General features: G+C 42.5%; 1 protein-coding gene across 3 annotated transcripts in view; it reads left to right on the forward strand.

The window, feature by feature from the left end:
- The window catches only part of tdrd12 (tudor domain containing 12), a 71,112-nt gene that overhangs the window by 2,736 nt on the left and 44,632 nt on the right, over positions 1-23,744 (forward strand). For all 3 annotated transcript variants that reach the window (XM_041998134.1, XM_041998135.1, XM_041998136.1), the window contains exons 4-15: positions 1,219-1,355; positions 8,535-8,654; positions 8,765-8,820; positions 8,950-9,035; positions 9,172-9,343; positions 11,115-11,176; positions 11,890-11,987; positions 12,743-12,808; positions 12,895-12,946; positions 23,275-23,375; positions 23,467-23,520; positions 23,604-23,693. In XM_041998134.1, coding sequence (XP_041854068.1) covers positions 1,219-1,355; positions 8,535-8,654; positions 8,765-8,820; positions 8,950-9,035; positions 9,172-9,343; positions 11,115-11,176; positions 11,890-11,987; positions 12,743-12,808; positions 12,895-12,946; positions 23,275-23,375; positions 23,467-23,520; positions 23,604-23,693 — 1,094 coding nt within the window. The remainder of the gene's footprint in view (positions 1-1,218; positions 1,356-8,534; positions 8,655-8,764; positions 8,821-8,949; positions 9,036-9,171; positions 9,344-11,114; positions 11,177-11,889; positions 11,988-12,742; positions 12,809-12,894; positions 12,947-23,274; positions 23,376-23,466; positions 23,521-23,603; positions 23,694-23,744) is intronic.

Raw genomic sequence — 23,744 nt, forward strand, 5'->3', positions numbered from 1 at the left:
ATCATGGGACCTGACTGCAGGCTGCTGTGAAAATTCAGGAGGAATTAATGACCCATTAGTACATAAAGCTGCTTCTATATGATCTGAATCACTGCGATTGTTTAAACCAAGTTATCACTTTAAAAATGAAAACAGGTGTCAATGCAGATGTTTATTATTTATTTTAATTGATTCAATTGGCATACTGTTATTTTTCCTCATCTGTCTCACCTCTGTCTTTTTCTGCACACAGCTGAAGTCTGGACCTTTTTATTGGCATTTTTTTTTGTGTGTTAACCTGCAGTAGAACCAACAGGTCTTTTCCTTTACGTTACAAGAGATTGTTTACCAAACTAAAAGGAAACATACCAACAGTTTTGTGACTATGAGGGTTTTCATACAAAACATAAGTACTTAAGACTTCTTCCAAACTTGTAGGCATTACAAGCGTTATGAGATGAAATCTGTCCATCAAGTCAATACAACTGATCAGATCACCAGCATCCATGTATGTCAGCTGGAATCTCCGATCAGATTGATTTCAGTCGGATAAATGAAATAATTGTCCATGTAAACATAGCTAATGTCACCTGTCCTTTTTTTTTCTTTCTTACTGTTTAGATTGATTGGATGATTATTTTTTTCTTTATATTTTTCCTTATTCCTGGGAGCCTGGCCAGGGACAACAGAGGAAAATTAGTCCTTTGGCTAAATCCAGCATATTTAGAAGTGGTTTTTTTTTTTTGTTTAATATGCTCTGTCCATGTAAAAAAAGCAAAAAAAACTTTATTAAGTGTGCGAACACATTGCACTGAAACAATGTGTCAGTCACAAAGTGATGAGTGTTCTCTGCTCTGAAATGCAGTTTGTTTTTCCACTAAAGACCCTGATGGACAGATCTCAGATCATCTATAAATACCCTTTCTTCTCAAGGCTCACCTTGATCATCAGCTACATTTCCACACCAGGAACCTTCTCCATGAGCACAGATCTTGAGGTTGTCTGTTTTTGGGTTGACCCCCTCTGGTCTGACAACAAGAACAGACATCCTGGTTGGTGGGTGGTACCTTAAAGACCTCCCATCAGCTTTGGGGTTAAACCTGCAGAATTGAACAGTTCTGATTGGTCATGAGCATTTCCTCCATTATTCTCAGTCATCTCAGGTTTAATATCCTCTTTAGTTCCTAAAATCCTAACATTAAAGAAACAGATGCTGTGTGTGTTGCTATTTCCTCTCAGGTGTGTGTCGTGTACTGGGCAGTGATGAAGTCATGGTGCCGCGCTGTGGTGGAGTCCGTCATCATGGACTCAATATCCTGTCAAGTTCGCTGCCTCCTGGTTGACCACGGAGAACAAATTGTGATCCCTTCAGACCAGTAAGAGCAGAGCAACACCAGTTTTCTTCTCAATAGATTGTTTTCCTTTTAACATAAATACTCTGATATCTACATATGAGACTGGACTTATGAATACAGCTTTCACACATGCACTGGAGTCCATGTTCTTGAGATGTTCTCAGAGTTTTCCACCTAAACCCCCAAAAAGTCTCTGAATCATCAACAGGTGAACAGATGAAGAAGTGTGTGTGTGTGTGCTGGTGAGAGGCTGACCTTTTTGCTGTTAATGTGTGAAAATAGCTCAACATATTTAATTAAATATTTTTTTTATCTTATTACAATGCTCCTCACTAACATCTGCATTGGTTAAACTAGTGTGTCTAACGTTTTAATTTAGATCCACCAGCAAAAACATTTAGGTGCACCCCAATTTTCATCATTCAGCACATTTTCATCCATTTGAAGGATTTCCTTTTTTATCATTATCCACAGAGATTGATGGTAGGGCTGGGTATTGTCACTAATTTCCTGAGTTGATTCACAACTGTCTATTTTGTTTGTAGATTGTACATTTACTATCAGTTTGCATTTATGTATATTCTCGTTGTTTAGTTCATCGATATTTGTGACCAAAGACAAAATTACAGGGACAAAAAAGGGAAAGAGAAGGCAAAAATTCACTCACTCACTCAGGGATCTGCGTGACCAACAAGCAGTAAACATGGAAATTATTATACTTCAACCACTTATGAATGGAGAACTACTTGTAGTTGAAGCCCCGTCTCCTGTCGTTATACACGGTCCAAGGGTAAACCTTTCGATATGGCTGTTTTGGTCCATCTGCTTGTGACTGGGACATGTCTAGAATGACAGAGAAAAGCCGTCATTATTCTAAAAATATAATGACAGGACCTTTTTTCAGAATTGATCCTCTAAACATCAATTCTACCACCAGGAAAACAAACAAATGTTCTCTGCCAAGGGGAGGCCTATGGGTAAGGCTCCTCTTGATAATGTGATTAATTAATTTATTTACTTTGAATCATGGAATCTATGTAATCTTGCTGGACCTGACCGGAGGGGACAGAAAAAGATGGAAAATAGCAAAAAGAGCAAAAGGAAAAGAAGAAAGGAGACAAAAACATCACAGACAGAAGGAAACGACCCTTCAATCCACACCATCACCAGACAACAAACTGTTACACCTGTACATGAACACACCAGAAAATTTCCTACAACTTTTACAAAAGCAGAAACATACACACAGAAAAAAAACTAGTCATTAAGAGTTTTTAAATAATAACCAAATCAAAAAGACATAACAGCAACCAGATACTAACTCACAGGAAAAAAAAAAAAAAAAAAAATTATCGCTTAGTATTAAAACCCACTGGACAACTCAGTGACTGTGTCAGCATGCAGAGCATGAGAAACAAGGAGTGACCAGTGATGAAGGGGTGGTGAGTGAGATCATGCAAATGCGACCACACCTCCATGGAGGCCAGAGGCAGACCAGGGCCAGAGACCCGGGCCCCCAGCAGCAGACCCGGAGCACCAACCCAAGCCACCCCACCACCAAGATGACTCCAGCCCCACCCGAAGGGCGGCAGAGGAGAGCCCCAGCAAGAGCCCCCCACGGTCCCGGGACACAGGTCCCAGTGGGCCAAGATCAGCAGCCGCCGGCCCCCCAGGGACCGGCTACCCAGGGCAGCCCAAGCGAAGGGCCCAGGACCCCAGGAGCCTTGAGGCGGCCGCCCCACCCCCCAAAGGCAGAGGGCCCGCAACATGCCTAGGAGGACCAGGCCCCCGCAGACAGCCACCCGGCGCAGGCCAGCACACACCCCGATGTTCCAGCCGCACACCCCGGGAACCAGGGTGCTATTGGCCCCCTCCCCCCACTCCCCACCTGCACCCTATATAACCCCACACTCACACCCTCCCCCGTGCCGCACCCACAATCACTCACCACCACACAGTCACGCCACACACAAGCCACCCACCATCCATGTTGGATTTGATCAACTCTGATTATTCTAAGAAATAAATCTACTACAACTGACATCCAAAGAAGTCAGGGAAACATTTGCGGTTGGCTTAAGTTGCCTTCAGGTGTAGCCACAGTGTCATTCTCTGTCTCTGATTCTTTCTCTGGCTGCCTAGCATTTGCCCTGTGCTGCTATCCTTTAACTGTGTGTTTCTTAGAGAAGAAAGAGGCAATATCTTTGGAAAACTTTCTCTTCATTGTCTGCAAAATGACATAACGTTAGCACACAGTGACTAATTAAATCATGACGCTGTTCTGTATAATGTTAGCTGCCTGGGCAGTAGCATTCAGACAGCTAACGTTAACTATCATTAAATACAAGTTCACAAGGTTGTTAGAAATGTTCACCACCTAATGTAGATAAGGTTAATAATGTTATTAACAAGCTAACTTGTGCAAACGTTTAACTTATGAATGGCTTGATTTTACGAACATTGGCTAACTTTAGCTTGGTAGCATTGGCGCATGTTACAGGAACTCTATTGCCATTCATTTCAGGTCAGCGGAAGTGAAGTTATTTTTCATGCTTTTTTGCGTTAACCACACCCACCTCAGATGTCCAACCAATAGCACGATATTTCTCAGAGCCCCACTAACAGAAAGTTCTGCTCGGCTGATGCGTTGAGAACAAACCACAAGAGGTCCCCCTCCACATCTGCATTAACAAAATCGCACCGTAAGTCTTGGTTCTGACTTTGGGAACACCTAAGAGGCTGGTACCAGAGGATCTCAGGGTCCACGAGGGTTCATAATCTGACAGCAAGTCTGATTAATAAGACGGTCCAAGACCATTAAGACATGTGTGCACAACTAAAAGAACCTTAAAATTTGATCCTGAAATGCACGGCGGCCCAATGCAATGATTTTAAAACTGGTGTGATGTGTTCCCACCCTCTGGTTCTTGTCAGAGCCCGTGCTGCTGAGTTCTGGAGTAATTGTAGGTTGGAAATAGTTTTTATGGGAAGACCAGAGAGCAGGGAATTACAATAATCTATTCTCCTAGAAATAAATTGATGTTAACACCTTGGTGCTGGCAAGAGAGAGCAAAGTGCAGACTCTGGCAGTGTTTTTAAGATGGTAAAATCCTGTCTTTGTGATATTTCTAATGTGTGGAGTAAAATCAAGCTCAGAGCCAAAAAGGACACCCAGATTTCTCACACACTGAGAATATTTAAAGTTTCATCATTTTGGTAAAATGATCTCTTAATGTTTAACCCTTTGTTGCATAGTGTTCACTACAGTGGACACATATTTAAAGGCTGTTTTTAAATGTATGCATGGGTGTAGATCTTACATTAGCATCTTTATTGGACATTAGTGAGTCACCAATACTCTGCCGCATATAAAGAATAACTACATTTAATATAGTGTGTATATATACATACATTAATATGACAAGATGTTTTAGAAATATTTTCATAGATCAAATAGTTAAAATAAGATTAAACAAACAGAAAAACATCAGTGTGCATGTCTGTAGAAGTAAAATATTTTATTTAAAAAAAAATGTACTGTTTTGCTGGCTGCCTCGGTGTGTTGGTGCACATTGTTTTTTTTTCTTATTTTGTGCTTTAAATCAGTGTTCTGCTACAGTACCTGGAGCTCTTTCACCAGAGAAGAGCTCATGAACATTAGGCAAACAACTTTTGCACACTTGGTTCCAACTTTTCTCACCCTGTCCACGGAATTACTGGATATTCTGATCAAAGGTGCCCTAACCTTTGTCCATGCAGTCAAACGCCGGAGGAGACTGAAACGTGCCGATGTACTAGTGTGTTTTCACCGGCCTGGACTTCGAACACCGCTACTGGTAATATTTCTCTCCAATGTGCGTTCACTGTGTAATAAACTAGATTAACTGCCACTACTGGTGGGACAAAGCTGATATGTTTCTTCATCTTCCATTTTGCTGGTGTAACGACGTGACCGTGATTGAACAGTATTGCTCTCCGGATCTCGAATATTTTTTTATTAACTGCAAACTTTCTACTCCCCCAGTGAGTTTGCTTCATTCATTCTAGGCGGTGTTTACATTCCACCGCAGGCCAATGTGCAGGAGGCCGAGCGCATGCTCGCTGACCAGATACTGAGTGAGAAGCAGACTAAGCCGGACTCCTTGGTTAGCATCCTCGATGACTTTAACAAAGGAAGCCTTACCCACGACCTCACAAAATACAGACAGTTAAATAAATGCCCAACCAGAGAGGGGAATGTTCTGGATCACTGTTAAACTACAGTCAGTGGGGCCTATCATGCCGTTCCCCCGTGCTGCACTGGGACACTCTGACCACGTCATGGTCCACCTGATTCATTCATACAGACAGAAATGAAAGCTTTTTGGTACACAGCTAAGCTCAGACAGCTACGGTTGGAGGAGGAAGAAGCGTTCACGAGTGGGGACAAGGCCAGGTTTAAAGAGTCAAAGTACAGGTTTAGCAAGGCGGTGAGAGACGATAAATGACTATACTCAGAGAAACCCCAACAAACTCCTGTCTGGAGGGGGCTCCGGCAGATAACCAGCTACAAACCCAAAGCCTCCCACTCCACTAACGATTTGCGCCTTACCAATGACCTGAATGACTTTTATTGTCTCTTAAGACAGATGGGACAGTACTGATACCATCCCCCTTGACACTTTCCCCCACCCCCACTTCCCTGTCCACAGGAGGGGCCTGGGCCCTCCCACAACTGCCCACCCTAGAGGCCCCCTCCTCCCCCATCACAGTGATGACTCGCTCCATCCTGGAGAGTGATGTCAACAAACTGTTCAAGAGGCAGAGCCCCCACAAAGCAGCCAGACCAGACACACTCTCCCTCCACCCTGAAGCACTGTGGTGATCAGCTGTCTCCGGTGTTCACTGACATCGTCAAAATCTCGCTGCAGACATGCCACGTGCCATCCTGCTTCAAAACCTCCATCATCCCCGTCCCCAAAAAGCCAAGGACCACAGAACTTAATGACTACGTACCATAGACTGTATATAAAAGATGAACGAAGCCTCTGTGATGTCACCCATAGGTTTCTGAAGAGCTGAATTAAAGCTTATTGGGTGGTTCCCACCGTCGCCATCTTGGCAGCGTCACGCGTGTCGTCATTCCAGGAAAATCTAAAAATCGGCAAAAAGGTGGAGCTGAAAGGGGGACAGAAGTTGGGGGTGGATGATTGACACCCATCAAACTCCGAGCTGCCTATAGATAAGAGCTAATGGAGGTAGATGGGCTAAAGCTAAGTCACGCTTAAGTTTAGCACTTGCAGAATTTAACGTGGTCACTAGGTGGTGCTAAAGTGGTTAATGTACAAACGTGTTCAGATTTTCAACCATAAGTTCATGAACAATGATACTGAGTTTGAATTGGTTTTACAAGTATTAAAGGGTTAAAATGATGGGACTTCCTGTTCAAAATGGGCGTTGACAACATGTGGACATGAAGAGGCTTTTTTGTACAATACCGTTCAAAAGTTTGGGGTCACTTTGCCATGGGATTCAACAGGTAAGTGACCCCAAACTTTTGAACGGTAGTGTATATCCTGTCATATTAATATGCTGAATTTTGTCAATACAGTGGTTGGAGTTGATAGATTAAATAATCATAGGGGGGTGCTATAGAGCCATATTTCCATCATATGTCTATTTTAATCAGTTCCAGGCCTGACCACTGTCCTCCCTGCCAGGTTTGGTGGAGATCAAGAGTACGTTGGTTCAGTTACCACTACTTCCTTTTTCATAGTGGTGGACGCCATTTGCCGTGGTTATGCTTTACGAAAGATCTTGAGTTTTTTTTACTGTAGTATAATGTTAGGGTTTGACCTGATCTGATGCATGTTTGAATGTGTGAGGTTCATTCCTGGCGAGAAGTACCCCAGTGTCTAAAAGAAGCACTTCCTGTTGAAAGTAGGCGGGGCTTAGGGCTAGACTGGAATTGGTTATATGGATCTGTTCAGGGCCAGTCCCTGATTAATCCCTGTGAGTTTGATGGTGATTGGATGAAAATTGAGGGACTTACATTGATTTATGATGTCATGGCGTCTTATCGAAGTTCGCCATGGTGCCACAGTCTCGCCCTGCAGCGTATAGCAACAGTTTTCACCGGATGTCATCACCATGACAGGGGGCGTGGCCAATTCATAATCTAAATTATTGACATGTAGATATGTTCAGGATGGGACTGGCATCATATGTGGCTATTTTGGTTAAGATATGTTGTTTTATGTGGAAGTTTTATCAGTTTCGTTTTTCATGGTGAGACATATAATTTTGAGGCCCCGCCCCCGCTATGCGCTTTCCCCTTTGAGAAAGATTTTGATAACTTTTAAAGATGCATGCTTTCTGAACATCCTGAGCAATTTTTGTGGCGGTTCGATGAAATCTCTAGGAGATAGATTTTAAGCCAAAGATTTAAGATTAAAATGCCAAAATGGTGACTTTGACCCAAAATGGCCGACTTCCTGTTGGTTTTTTTGTTCGCCTGACCCATTTAGAATATATGTATCGAATTTCATAAAGATTGACGACATGCAGTGGCGAGGCATCATAAATTGGTGCCGCTCTCATTCAATTTCGCCTGAACAATCCCGAGCACCCCAAAATACGTAAAGTTTCGTATTCCTTTGAGAGGGGGGGGGGGGGGGTTTCGAGCATGTTCAGGTCCCACAAAATGAAATTTACTTTTGAGGAGAAAAATAAGGATAAAACGGAGCAATTACAACAGGACTTCGCACCGCCTTTGGTGCTCGGGCCTAATAACATCTAAACGGATGATTTAGAAAAAAATTCTCCCCCCTCACAGTTGTCATGAAGGTAAACTTGATCTTTTAATCCTAAAATATTATTTTGTACCAGGCTTTAAATATGTTCATTTCTGCTGTGAAGTTGGTCTTTTTAACATGGGAGTCTATGGGAATTAACTCTGTTTTGGAGCCAGCCCCTAGTGGATGAGGGGTGAACTGCAAATTTTTGCACTGCCACAGAGGCTTCATATTTTATCGCTGGAGGTTGCCACTTGGCTAAAACTGGTAAAAAAAAAACATACAGTAGTGGTCTGACACAGCCAGGTCAACAACAGAGGACACAGCAGTGTCATTGTGAAGATGCGTAGCCTATCATTCATGTCAGATAAATATCTGTTACTGATGCTGCCTAGTTTTGAATCCTGTCTTCTTGTTTCCAAACAAGTATCCGAGAGGCGATGCCAGATTTTCTTCAGCTGCCTTTCTTGGTGAGAAAGTTCCACCTGGCGGGAGTCAAACCAACAACCCTGAAAGTGTCTGTATATGAAAAGAGGGCCGAGCTCATGTAAGACAACCTCATCACTTACGTAGTTAGCAGTTTAGGTGTTTTGTTTTTCTTTTAAGTGGAAGACAAATGTTTAGTGTAAAAAAATGTTTTCTTATTGTTCTGTGCAGTCCGTCCAGTCAGTGGGACAGCTCAGCCACGCTCTACCTGCACAGCCTTCTGCAAGGTTAGACAAATGGGTGATAGACAGCAGTATTGATTTCAGTCTTTACATTGTGGTGATCTTATATGTCAGAGACAACTTCACTGATTTAAAACATTTGAGATGAGCGTTTTCCTCCTGTTTACCTCAAAGCATCCACCCAAACGGAGGCGGTGTTACTGGAATCTGAGTCGGACTCCACCTCCATCCAGCTCTATCTGACTGTCAGGGACATAAAGGTGAACTCTGAGTGATACACACTCATTATACATTCATCCATATTTATCTGATATGAAAACACTGCAATTGAACGTCATGTTTTGACACAAAATTCCTCCTCATTTTCTCTTTTTTTCTGGATTTCCTCCTTCACAGATATGTGTCAACGATGACTTGGTGGCTAAGACATTTGCATATTACAGAGGAAAGTCTGCTGATGATGTTAGCCTGGATGCAGGAGACCGAACTCCTGTCATGTTCAACATCTTAACTCAAGCAGTCTCCATATCCCCAAAGAAGCTAACAGCACAACCTCGACAACCTCCTGGTAAAAACAATGAGTTCTGCAGGGCTGGGTTTAAACGATCAATTCATAGATTTTAATCGATCCAAATTAAATAAATCCAATACAGATTCATAAAAATTGAAGATTGATTCATTTCCGGTAACGTGACCCTACTTTCGCATGACTTACCAAAGCTCAGCGAGATCTTAGCATTTATACACACAACTGGTTTCCTGTGTTACCTTCGTCCAAAGTCAGCTTCTCTTGCTGAGATGTCCAGTTCAGGTGTTTTCATTCACCAGTGTGGTCTGCAAAAGACATATAAAGTCTTTTTTCAGCGTGTTACTGCTCATATAAGCATCTAACGCTAAGACTGCAGCACTCATATTAGCAGCTGACGCTAATGGTTGGCAGTCATGGTCAACAACAGGAAGTGATGTCACCACACACGTAGTTTAAAATAAACCTGATATGGTCATTTAAAGTTAAATTTCCCCTAGAACAGGTTTCCACTTCGTCCTTTTATCAAACAGTCTGATGCGATTTATCTGATTTACATGACAGCATATCATAGTTGCTCTATGTCCACAGCAGTGACCACACAAACACACACACACACAGACACATGAGCGCACACACCGGTTTTCATCAGAGGACAGGGTGCACGTGTCGGAAAACACATCAACCAGCTGAAAATCAGACAAAAATATGAGAGTTTTCTAGATTCTCTCAGGCAGCTGAAGATGGAAGCATCTTGCTCCAGTGAGGAGCAGATGGAGTGTTTCTCCTGCTCCGGTGTTACGCCATCACGGTCGTCATGGCAACTCGCAAAGCTGAACAAGCTGAATCACCGTCATTGAAGGAATTTCTGAATCATATTATGATTTTAAATTGATCCAGTATTCTTTGTAGGTTTTATTAACATCAACACGTTATCTGAGCTCTGAACTTTAAGAATATTTACAGCGACTCCACTGAATTAAACGCTGTCATCAGGACATTTATGAAGTTTAATTTTTTTGTCCTGTGGTGTGAATGTAAATGTGTCAGATAAGATTATTACAGTAATCTGATTACTCCCAGATAACTGATTTTGATTGTCAAGTAAATGCGCTCAGTGTTTTATAAAAGAGAAAAAAAAAGTTATCTGAGAATGTTTTTAATATTAAAAAAAAATGTGGCCTTACATAATTAGTTGTAAATGAATCTTTATTGAATCAAATTTATATAGATTTAATTAAAATCTAATCGAAATAGGTTGTTGTGAATCAAATTGAATTGATTAGGGAAATTAGTGACGATACCCAGCCTTAATCTGCATCATGAGGCAAACTGATAGGAAACAGTTGCAGGCTGGTCTGGCACCTGCAGATTAATGCATCTACATTTATTTTAACTTTTTCTTTTAGTCGTAGAGAAATCATTCTGGTGTTACACCAATGATCATTGATTTAGTTAATTCAACAAATCTGAAAGTGGTTTAACTTTGTGTTGAATTACTCGATTTTCAGTAGCTGTTTCCCCGTCGTTACTGAAATGCAGGTGAAGATATTCTACTTGTTTCTAAACCTGTCTAAACCAGGGTTGTGCTACTTTTACTAACCTAAACACTTTTACCACCTTTGCAACCAGGTAAACTTAGCCTGGATTTAACCTTCAAAATAAAGATTACAGAGTAGGTTTTATATGCAGCCTCTTACACTAGAATACTGCAGATAAAGTTTAAATATATGTTTTGTTTTCAGCTGTTCCTTGATGTGTCTCCATTTTCATCAGGATTTGAGTCTCACTCTGACTCTGTTTTAACCCTCAGTGACATCTCAGAACTTTGGTCCAGCTGAAGCAGGAGACTCCTTGACGACTTCTCTTCCTCAGGTCTGCAACTTTACAGTTACTTACTTTAAAGTCTGGTAAACCTCACATTAACTTGACAACCAGCTGTAGGGAGATTCACTTCACCAGGATCAGGTGTATTGACGGTGCATTGATGAGAAACTTCTAAGACCTGCAGGACATTTTTCCTCGATTGTTGATGTCCCTGCTCTACAGCTTTGCTTAGATTGTAGCTTTAAAAATGATCCTTTACTACTTCCGTGCCTGCTTTAGGTTTCCTGTTTACTTCTGCGCTGCTGCTCATTGATCATAGTAAACAATACAATAACAATGTTCACAACAGTAGTGGAGCATGTACTTCCAGTATTTCCTTGGATTTACTTTTGGAAGCGTCAGAAGTGGGCATGTCATTCTGAGCACATGACAAAATATCAGTGTAATTTTGTCTATCATTGTTTGTGTGATCGCTTGGAGCCAAAATCAAAATTGAATATGTTGCACACGCCCAGTGTCAAGTGTCGTCATGCATGACACACATCAGTGGAGATTAAATACAGCAACACACTCTCCTGAGCTGAAATCAAATGAAGATGGATAATATGCACAAATGATGTGTTGATATGCTAATGTTAAATGGTTCCTGACCACCAGCTCTGACTCTTCAGATTCAAGATGAATGATTTAGTTATTCTGTTACCTAATAAACCTTTGTGTAAACCTTATTAAATGTGCAGAACCCTTGTCTGCTGCTTCAGTTGCAGGTTGTCTGGGAAGAAAAAGGAAGAGAAGTCACAGAAGAACAGGTGTCTTCAGGAACCCAATCCAGGAATGGTTCAGAAGGTGCTGCAGACAGGTGAGATCACGGGTTCAGTTCACCAGGCGAATGTTGAGTAGACATATTAGATTTAAGATACCAAAATAGTTTTATAACAGTAGAAAATTACTTAAAGGCCCACTCTGGTGAAATCGTGTTTTTCATGTTGTTCACATGTACATGTGGCATTTATTTGATGCTAGAGGCTTTTCTGCATTTAAATCACTGAACCAATGGCGGACAGAAAAAGGCGAGCTCAGACCAACCCACATTTACACATCAAAAACCCACAGGGTGGGGCCACAAGCTCCTGCCCAGTCCTCAGAGATGGCGGATCGACACGTATGTGCAGTAGCGGGTTGCTAATGACGTTAGCTTTCATTATTTACCGAAAAACTTTGCTGTGAGAGATGAATTGGATTATGAATTAAGATGGATTAAGTTTCTCTTTCATCATAATATAACAAACCACATGTTAGTTTGCAGTCAGCACTTCAAGGGAGACATGGGTCGGGCACTGAGCAGCGCTGACTCCGCCCACAACTCAGAGGCAAATTGCTAATAAGCTGCAGAAGCCTGGAAAAGGGCACAGGTTTTGTGATTTTTGTCAAAACCTTCTTAATCACAATTTAAAGATCACTGAGAACATTTTAAGTAGTTCCAAATAAGCATTGGAGTGGGTCTTTAAAGAACTCGGTAGGTGTGATGCCTCAGACTTTGTAGCTTGTTTATGAGCTTTTACTGTCATAAATAAATAGCTAAGTCATATCAGGTTTTCTGCTCTCATGATTCAGTGACCTGTTGGAAGACACCGACTCATCTCTTGCTGTGACGATGACCAAAAACCTCAATCACTTCAGGTGAGAGTGAGCATTCTCCATCTTTATGTTGGTGTGATGAGCGGAAACTTAACAGAACAGAACCTGTTCATCTTTCTGCTTTGTAGGTTCTTAAAGTTTCTGAATCATGCAAGCATCTACCACAGAGCAGCTCCTGATGTGAGTACATTTGAAATTGGGGATCTGGGTAGAAACAAAAAGACTTGTGAATTAAAAAAACAAAAGTTATACAAAAATTAAAAAATATTCTTTTTAAGGTTGCTTCAACAAAGAAAACATTTTAAAAACTTTGTCTTGGAAAAGTCGACTTCTGGGATTCCCCTCTGGGGTTTTGCGCCAGCAGGAAACTTGGCAGGAAATCCAACAAGTCCTGTTTGTGTAATCTTTAATTTTTTGGGGGGAGTGGAGGTTTGCTTATGGGAAGCTAAGGCGGTATGAAGTGTTTCCCACAGAACAGGTAGCAATTTGCGGTGCTCCCCTGGCGCCAGTGAGGGAATCGAGTATTAAGGTGTCCTGGTGGTCGGTGAAGTTGGTCATCGGGGTGTATACAAAGTGTGTGCTGTGGGCGGCGTTTTAAATACACACTTTCTGAGCTGCTGCTACATTAAATATACACCTGTATGTGTATCTATTGTTTTTCAGTCACCTGCTGAAACCTTTTGAAAGCTACAAGAAGCATTACATATTTTTCAGCTCAACTTGGATTCTTTAAAGTTCTTTAAGAGAAGAACCTGCATTTGTTTTATATTGCAAGTTTTATTACAAGGAGTGGTCATTAGATATTTTTAGCTACTTCCAGTATTACACTGCTGAATAAAGTCAGGATTATCTTCTGAAGTTGGGATGGACCGATATGAAAATTTTGACCAATACCGATATTTCAAAAGGTTTAAGATTATCAAATTCTGTACAAAGTAAAAATGATGTAAACATTAGCAGGGCTAGCATCCTGTCATTGTTTGTGAGCTTCTGGATGGTACTTTTTCAGATGACATTAAATTTGTCGTGTTGAATGATATGACACGGCATCCTCCTTGCATCACTTCAACTTTTCAAATACTGCGTACTGCTTTTCGAGTATCTTCTTTTGACACTGAAAAATTACCACACAGCTGACATTGCTGCTAGCGTCAGTTACATCCCACAATGTAGTGCTGCATCACTGTCACATCTCCAAACATGGCCGCATGACCAAACCCCCCTTCTCCTCCCAACATCGGCTGTTAATATCAGCCCAGTTTTGCTCATCTGACCGATACCAATATGTTAAAAATGGACTAACATCGGCCGATACCGATATAATTGCCAGTATAATGTGCATATTCTGAAGTAAGTAAAGTTTATTTATAAAGCGCTTTTTACAGGTAAAATAAATCGCTGTATATAAAATGGGTGTAAAAAAAAAAACAAACAATTTTCATAAAATAAATAACCATCAACCATCAGAACCATAACTGTTACTTGGGGATAACAAGTTTTTATTTTATTTTTTTAATTATGTTATTTTTATTATTAAACTTGTCCTGTCCTGCATTGAAGCATTTCGTTCGTTCATTCGTTCGCTAGTTTGTTCGTTTGTTTTTGTTCATTCATTCATTTATTCATTCATTCATTCATTCATTTATTCTTTCGTATTTCTTTTGAGTTATGAAATACATGTAACCTTGCTGGACCTGACTGGACATGACAGAAAAAAGAAAATGAGAAAAATGAAGAAAAGTAGAAAGAATAAAGAGGAGACAAAGGCACAGTAGATAGAAGGCAATGACCCTTCAATCTAACCTAAAACCAGAGAACCAACCGCTACACCTGTGTAGAAACACAAGAGAATTTCATATGACTTTTACAAGAAAGGAACGCTGACAATAACTAGCAGTTCCTAAAAACAAAAAAAAGATGAGATGAGATGAATATTCTGCCTCTGGCCTCTTCAGAGAATAGGGCGGCCCAGAGTTTGTGAGTGTAAGTTTCTTGAGAACTTTGGCTAGAAGCGACAATAAACTTTGTCTGTCTGTCCATTCGTCCGTCCATCCGTCCGTCCGTCCGTCCATCCATCCATCCATATTATGCTACTTATCCGGAGTTGCGGTGGTAGCTGCCTAAGCAAGAAAAACCTAGACATCCCTCTCTCTGGTCACATTTACAAGCTCATCCAGGGGGATGCCAAGGCGTTCCCAGTCCAGCCGAAAGATGTAGTTCATCCAGTGTCCTGGGTCTTCCAGGGCCTCATCCTGGTGTGGGACATGCCCGGAACACCTCACCAGGAGGCATCCTGACCAGATCCCCGAGCCACCTCATCTGGCTCCTCTCGATGTGGAGGAGCAGCGACTCTACTCTGAGCCCCTCCCGGATCACCGAGCTTCTCACCCTATCTCTTAAGGGTTTTGGCTGCTTGCATTTGCAATCTCGTTCTTTCGGTCATGACCCACAGCTTGTGACCACAGGTGAGGGTGGGAACGTAGATCAACCGGTAAATCGAGAGCTTTGCCTTTTTGGCTCAGCTCCTTCTTCACCACAACAGGCCGATGCAGAGTCCACATCACTGTAGACGCCGCACCGATCCGCCTGTCGATTTCCCCCTCCATCCTTCCCTCACTCATGAACAAGACCCCGAGATACGTGAACTCCTGACCATGGTCTCGGATTTGGAGGTGCTGATTCTCATCTCAGCTGCTTCACACTCTGCTGCGAATTGGCCTGGCGAGAGTTGAAGATCACGGCCTGATAAAACCAACAGAACCACATCATCCACAAAGAGACCCAATCCTGAGGCCACCAAACCGGATCCCCTCAACACCTCAGCTGCACCTAGAAATTTTGTCCAAAAAAGTTCTGAAAAGAATCTGTGACAAAGGGCAGCCTTGGCAGAGTACAACCCTCACCGGAAACTACTCTGATTTACTGTCAGCATAGTGGACCAAGCTTTGGCACTGGTCGTACAGGGACCAGACAGCTCGTACAAGTGGGTCCAGCATAGGGCTGCACAATTAATCGGATTTTGATTGTGATTACAATTTTGGTGGCCACAATTAAATGAACCTGATTGTCAACGATATTTACATTTAAAATCTGAGCTCTGCTGCATGCATCTCTGATCACACACATTCTCAACTAGTAGTCTGCCAACCACCAGGGTGCGAACGCAAGGCCAAGGCTTCATTAGGCTGCCTAAATAACAAGGGTGCACCCCTTACAGTCGGCAGCTAGTTGTACTAGTTGTGTTGCCAACTTAGCATGTTTTCACTCGCCTCCAGTGACTTTTTTTTTTTAGCCAAAGTGCGAGTAGCGACAAATCTAGAGACTGGTTCTGGTGATATTGGAGACTTTTGGAGACTGACTTGAAAGAGCGTATAGTTTACTCTTCAATGAGGAGTGGGTGCTGCGCAGACCCCCCCTCTGTCCAAAAGCACTCAGAAGAGGCTTGGTCTTCAGGCAGCAGAGCTGCATTCAGAGCTCATAGCTGGAGATGAATGAATGAATGAATGAATTTTTTTGTCATTGAACAACAATTACAAAAATAATCTTTGGCAGTGAAATTCTTAGATTCCAGGCTCTCCTATCAATACTAGAAGAATATAAACCACATGAAAATAGTCGAACACAAAAAGCAAGAATACTACAAATGTGTTATACAATAAAATATCTAATAAGCCATAAGAAGATGTTATTTAAAGGCGGCCTTGCTGCTGACAGCATTTAGAAGTCTTATGTATGAAGCTGTCCCTGAGCTGGTGGGTCCTTAATGATTCTGGTGACCTTCCTCCTACACCACTGGGTGTAGAGGTCCTCCCTGTTAATGGAAAAGGGGGCGTGTTTCTCCCTCTGCCTCCACCTGAACTCCACAATCAGTTCCTTGGTTTTGTTGACGTTAAAATTGAGATTGTTGTCCTGGCACCAAGATGTCAGCACCTGACCTCCTCTCTGTAGGCTGTCTCGTCATTACTGGTGATCAGGCCAATGACGGTCGTATCGTCAGCAAATTTAATGATGGTATTAGAGCTGTGGCTTGTTGACAAGTTTGGAGGGCACTATGGTGTTAAATGCTGAGCTGTATGCCGTCAGGTCCAGTAGTCTTATGTGTGTTTATCCTTTTTAAAGTTCTGCACACGTCTGCCCTGGATAGCACAGGTGGACAGTGGTCCTCCTGAGCCTTTTGTACCTTTGTATCTGTAGAGGTGCTCTCAAAGCGGGTAGAAAAGGTGTTCAGATCTTCAGGCTGAAATACAGACATCACCTCAGTACTGCTGGTCTTCTTTTTGTAGTCAGTAAGAGTTTTTAATCCGGCCCAAATGCTCCTGGTGTTGGAGCCCTTGTAATAAGATAAGATAAGCTATATTCATCCCCTAAAAGGGGAAATGTCCACCACACATCTCATACATAGACAATGACAAAAAACATGAAATAGACCTTTAAATATGTAAATATACTTAAAAAAAAAAAATACAAGTGGTCATTAAAAAAATCTGACAGCTACAGGAACAAAATACCTCCTGAAGGGTTCAGTAGAACACTGAGGCATAACAAGACAGTCACTAAAAGCTTTTGAGACGATTAAAAACATCATGTAGAGGAGTCATGAGGAGAGAGTGGCGGCGTGGCTCAGCAAGGTAGAGTGGTCGTCTTGTAACCCGAGGGTTGCCAAGTCGTGTTCATGTCGAGGTGTCCTTGGGCAAGACACCGAACCCCTAGTTGCTCCTGATGGGTCGTGGTCGAGCGCCTTGCATGGCAGCTTCCGCCATCAGTGTGTGAATGTGTGTGTGAATGGGTGAATGTGCTGTATAATGTAAAGCGCTTTGGGTATCCAGGTACAGAAAAGCGCTATATAAATACGGACCATTTACCATTTACCAGAGTCAGGGGTGATGCCAGTCACAGGCCCAGCTTTTTTAATCAACTTGTTAATCCTGTTTTTGTCATCTGCACAAATGCTGCTTCTCCAACACAACACAGCATAGAAAATAACACTGGCTAAAATTCCCTGATAAAACACAGAAAGAAGGTTTCTGCTTACATTAAAAGATCTGAGTCTTCTCAGAAAGAAGAGTCTTATCTGAGCCTTTTTGAAGACCACCTGTGTTCTTTTTAAAATTTAATTGATCGTCCAGAACAACACCAAGTTATGTGTAGGATTCAACCCTCATAACCCTTAATAAAAGTTAATGAGGGCTCCTCTTTCTTCCTCCTCAAATCAATAATGAGCTCTTTTGTTTTCTCTGAATTCAATTTTAAAAAGTATGCATCACACCAGCTGACAAATGCTTCCACCTCTCTTTTGTAGACACGGTCATCACCTCGGGTCAGCAGACCCACAAGTGCAGTATCATCTGAGTACTTTTGCAGTACACAGGATGGCTGACTGACCCTGTAATCAGCCATGTACAGAGAGAATAAAAGAGACAGAACTGTTCCCTGTACTGGTTAAAATAATATCAGACTGCTTACTACCAAGTTTGCCATACTGAGAATGGGACAGACGGTAGATGCAGTAGTTTTATTATGGAGTTTAAAATTTTTTAGCTTACTGGCTAAAATATGTGGCTAAATAGTGTTAAAAGCGCTGAAATAAACAAAACAGAATCCTCACTGAGGCAGCAGAGGTTTCAAGATGCTTGTTGATGTTGTGAAGCATATATAGCAATGCATCGTCCACTCCCTCCCCTTTCCTATGAGCAAACTGCAAGGGATCTAGACAATCTGAGACTTGACCACTAAGATGGCCCAGAACAAAAGTACAATAAGACTCCACTTTGTCCCTTTACTGTCTCTTTGCACTACATATAGCTCTCCAGACCGGGTACCCGGACTTCTGTACTCCCTCCAAGTCACCTGAGTAATAGCGTCTGTCCGTGCTTCAAGTTTAGCACGGACTTTGCCGTTAGCCCAGGGCTTTTGATTTGGAAATGTCTGCACAGTAATCCTCGGCACGACGTCATCAGTGCAACTCCCGATGTAACCAATGACCGCGTCCGTGTATGTGTTAATGTATCCTAAACACACCCCATCCCGTCATGCTGAAGCAGTCGCGCAGAGCCGAGTCTGATTGGATGGACCACTGCTGAATGGTCCATGACACTTCAATTTCTGTCAATAGGAATGCAGGAGCAGAACTGAGACATGATCAGATTTCCCAAAAGGAGATTAAGGGAGGGCCTTATACGTGTTTGCGTGAAGGGTATAAAGATGATCGAGTGTGTTTTTGCCACACGTAGCTGATGTGTCGGTGGTATCTCGGCAGGACTTTCCTCAGGTTGGTACTGTTAAAATCCCCGGCTACAATAAACACAGCCTCCGGCAATGAAGTCTCTGCCCTGTCGATAACTTCAAACAATTCTTCCATGGCCTCGTTGGTATCAGCGTGAGGCGGAACATAACCTACTGTCATGACAACCGATGTGAACTTACGCCGAAGATATTAACCCTTTAAGCCTAGGGTTTTTGGAGGTGTAGTTTACCTGAACAGACCTACTCAAATTAAATCAACAATAACTCTGTAATTTTCAGGTCAATATACATAAGCGTGGTCTCAATGGATAGGTAAGACCCTATGGAATATAAATCCAGTGTCAGAAACATTGTGAATGTTCATATGCCTGTGCAAATTGTTTAGTACACAGATGAAAATGTCATGACAGAAATAATTCTGTGCATAAAGATACCACTGCATGGATTCCGCAACTCCTTGACTACAACTGTACAAAGTTTCATGAGAATAGAACGAAGCTCATAGCTTTTATGCAGGTTTTAGTGTGGATAGGACCAGGCCGACTTTCCATTTGGCCACTTGGATACCCAAACTGTGCCAAATTGTGCTGTGTCTGTAGTTCCTCCAGAGCTTCCAACACGTGTATTTGGTTCTTTGTAATTTTCTTGGACATGTTTATGGCTTTTATCCTTCGTTCTAAATGGATAAAAAGTCAAAATGAAGCAAAGAAATGAACGCTGTTCGATATTCGCCTCTTTCCGGTGCGCCCACGTGCGTAACTGCAGCAAAATGGCAATGATGCTCCATTGTTTACGCGCAAGTATTTATACCTGATGGATAAAGTGTCGTTCAAGTGTAAGTTATCGTTGGAAAGCTTGTAAGATGTAGAATTTGACCAAACCTTATTTACACTGCCAAGACCCACAACAAGACAACAAAATGGCTGTGAATGGGAGCATATGACATGTTAGCGCATGACGCAGTTTCACCATTATGGATTACTACGCTGTGAGTTTTGGTTTAAGAACAATGTGGACAGACTGAAAATGACCACAAATAGGTAAGGAAATAAAATATGTTGCTGTTTGTGAGAATAGCTTTGGGATTTGGTGTATTTGGTGATAAACATGCTGTCTGATAAGGTGCTGCTGTGATATGCGAGCGGTTAGCTTTGTGTTTGTTTTGAGACTGACGTGAGGTGCTTGGCGAATATCTTTTTATGCTTGGTATCATATGAAAGTGCAGCTTTTCTAGTTTCATTTGATACCCAATGTTGGGGTGGAGTGAACGGATCACGCGTTGTGTTGTATTTTGTTTCCGGTGTTACTGGTTATGGTGGCGCTGTTGTTTGTGGCATACGTATTTTAAAGTTGTTATTAAACAAATTCTTTGTTGACTAAATGCACTTGAAGAGTCGATTTAGTGGCATTAGGTATTCTTCTTTAAGACACATTATAAATAAAATATCCTTACATCACTAAAGTAACTTTTTTACACACATGAACTTGTGTTACACCTGTTGGACCCACCGGTGGGTCCGTCGGCTTAACAGGTTAAGACTGGCATCTGATCATGAGGTGCTCCAGGTCCGAAATACAGCCCGTAGAAATAATTCCCACATCTGAGCACCACTTGTTGTTCACCATGAAACAGACACCACCTCCCTTGCTCTTTCCTGAATGTATAGTCCGGTCCAACCGATAAATTGAGAGTCCCTCAGGAATAATGACATAGTCCGGGATCGAGGGGACGAGCCAAGTTTCCATTAAAGCAAAAACTTTACAGGTGTTTATCTCCCGTTGAATCGCCATCCTTCTCCGAAGTTCATCCAGCTTGTTGTCCAACGACTGAACATTTCCTGGAAGAATACTCTGTAGAGGAGGCCGGTTCCCCCATTTTCTCACCCAGACCAGGACTCCAGCTTGTGACCCTCTTTTCCTCGGCCGCCTCCGCAGCTTCCATGTTGTAAGCTGGTGGCGTTGGTGGTGGCGATTTTAAAAAAAAAAAAAAAAAAAAAAAAAAAATTCCACCTGATATATAGTAATTTTCTCTATCATATTATATGATAGGGCTCACTTTAGCAGGTTGCATAACTAAGAAAAAAGATTGATTGCCTCTGTTTCATGACCAGGCTGAAAATGAAACCCACATAGCTAAGATGTTCGGCTCTTTTGGCTCCCGAACGGCTCTTAATTTACCATCTTTTGTAGCCCCATAATTCACATTAAACTTCTCAAAAATTAATGGCAAATGTATATTTTTTTGTGCATTATCATATTTTCTAATTCAAGGTTTCATTTTTCACAAAAATTGTTGCCACATAGTTTGTACATAATTGGTGCAATAAAATACTCTCCAGCAACCCTAAACAGACCTTACCGGGGGCTGAGGACTGTGATCCCCCTGTAGTCGGAGCACACCCTCTGGTCCTCTTTTTGAAGAGGGGGACCACCACCCCAGTTTGCCAGTCTAGGGGAACTGTCCCCGATGTCCACGTGATGCTGCAGAGGCTTGTCAGCCAAGACAGCCCTACAGCATCCAGAGCCTTAAGGAACCCCAGGTGGATCTTGTCCACCCCTGGGACTCTGCTACTGAGGAGCTTTCTAACCACCTAGGTGACCTCAACCCCAGAGATAGGATAGCTCATGCCAGGGTCCCCAGAAACTGCTTCCTCATCAGAAGGTGTTTCGGCCAGATTGAGGAGGTCTTCGAAGTATTCCTTACACCGATCCACCACGTCCCGAGTTGAGGTCAGCAGCCCTCCATCCCCTGCACTGATGGAGCACTGCTTCCCCCTCCTGAGCCGCTGGATGGTGGACCAGATTCTTCTCAAAGCCATCCGAATGTCATTCTCCATGACCCCTCCAAATTCCTCACATGCCCCGAGTTTTTGCCTTAGCGACCAATGAAGCCGTGTTACGCTTAGCCTGCTGATACCCATTAGTTGGCCAGAAAGGCCCGATCGGACTCCTCCTTCAGCATGACGGCATCCCTTACTGCTGGTATCCACCAAGGAGTTCGGGGATTACCGTCACGACAGGCACCAACGACTTTACGGCCTCAACAATAGAGGCACGGAACACAGCTCACTCGTACTCAATGTCCCCTGCCTCACCCGGGACATGGTTGAAGCTCTGCCAGAGATAGAAGTTGAAACTCTTTCTGACAGGGGACTCCACCAGACGTTCCCAGCAGACCCTCACAACACGCTTGGGCCTGCCAGGCCTGACCGGCATCCTCCCCCACCATCTAAGCCAATTCACCACCAGACCAGGTGGTGATCATTTGACAGCTCTGCTCTTTTCTTCATCCGAGTGTCTAAGACATGCGGCCACAAGTTCGATGATACGACTACAAAGTTTTTCATCGCACTGCTGCCTAGACTGTCCTTGTGCCAAGTGCACATGTGGACACTCTTATGTCTGAACATGGTGTTTGTTATGGACAGTCCATGACGAGTACAGAAGTCCAATAACAAAACACCACTCGGGATTCAGATCAGAGAGGCCGTTCCTCCCAATCATGCCCCTCCAGGTCTCACTGTCATTACACACGTGAGCACTGAAGTCCCAGCAGAATGAAGGAGTCCCCGGAAGGAGTGCTTTCCAACACCCCTTCCAAGGACTCCAAAAAGGGTGGGTACTCTGTACTACTGTTCAGTGCATAAGCGCACACAACAGTCAGGACTCATCCCCTTACCTGAAGGCGGATGGAGGCTACCCTCTCATCCACCAAGGTAAACCCCAATGTACAGGCACCAAGTCAGGGAGCAATAAATATGCCCACACTTGCTCGGCACCTCTCACTGGGAGCGACTCCAGAATGGAAGAGGGTCCAGCCCCTTTCAAGGACAGTGGTTCCAGAGCCCAAGCCGTGCATTGAAGTGAGTCCAACTATATCTAGCTGGAACCACTGAACCTTGCCCACCAGCTCAGGCTTCTTTCCCGTCAGGGAGGTGATGTTCCACAGCCCTAGAGGTAGCTTGTAATGAAACATAATGCATCATCATCATGACCTCTGATAGGCTACCATGATCATGTGACATGGAATACACCATGGATCGGTTTTACACATAATTTTGTTCCCCAAAATTCTTGCAAGTGAAAACAAATGTTTTGTATCAACGCAATATCTGATATTAAAAAAATATATAGAATCTGATATTTTACTGTCAGATATAGAAATATTGATTTTTAGATTATCAATAAACCCAACCTGTATGATCTACAATGTCAGAAATGTTTTGAGAGCAAAATTCAAGAGCGTCTTGTTTTTCTTCTTCCAGGTGGGTCAGAAAGACGAGCTGAATGAACCTAAGGAAATTACTACGATTTCCTCGGTCACAGAAAGAGAACAAGATGCTTCCAGCGCATCCTCAGAAACCCAGTGAAGTTTTATGTCTTTACTTTTACCATCAGTTTCTGTTTGAACTTTGCAGACTTTTATTTTTATTAGACCATGTTGTTCCATCACATAGATTAAGACCTTCATACATTAGTGATCCTCAAACATCAGACCTGCTCCAAGTTAGGTAAGCTGATGTCTTTTTTTCTTAATTCATGCTTATTTCATGTGGCGTTTCACCTGTTAACTTCATCTGACATATTTTTCTAGTTGTCTGAAAAGTGAAGCTGCAGATGCTCCTCATAGCAGTCGGGTTGAACATCCAGAAGATGGAGAAATGAACATTCTCTGCACTGAAAGGTCTGTACCTTTTACTGATGTGGAAATGAAAAATTTGCGTATATTTGTTTA

The sequence above is a fragment of the Melanotaenia boesemani genome, chromosome 10 (genome assembly GCF_017639745.1).
Source record: "Melanotaenia boesemani isolate fMelBoe1 chromosome 10, fMelBoe1.pri, whole genome shotgun sequence".
Taxonomy (NCBI): domain Eukaryota; kingdom Metazoa; phylum Chordata; class Actinopteri; order Atheriniformes; family Melanotaeniidae; genus Melanotaenia; species Melanotaenia boesemani.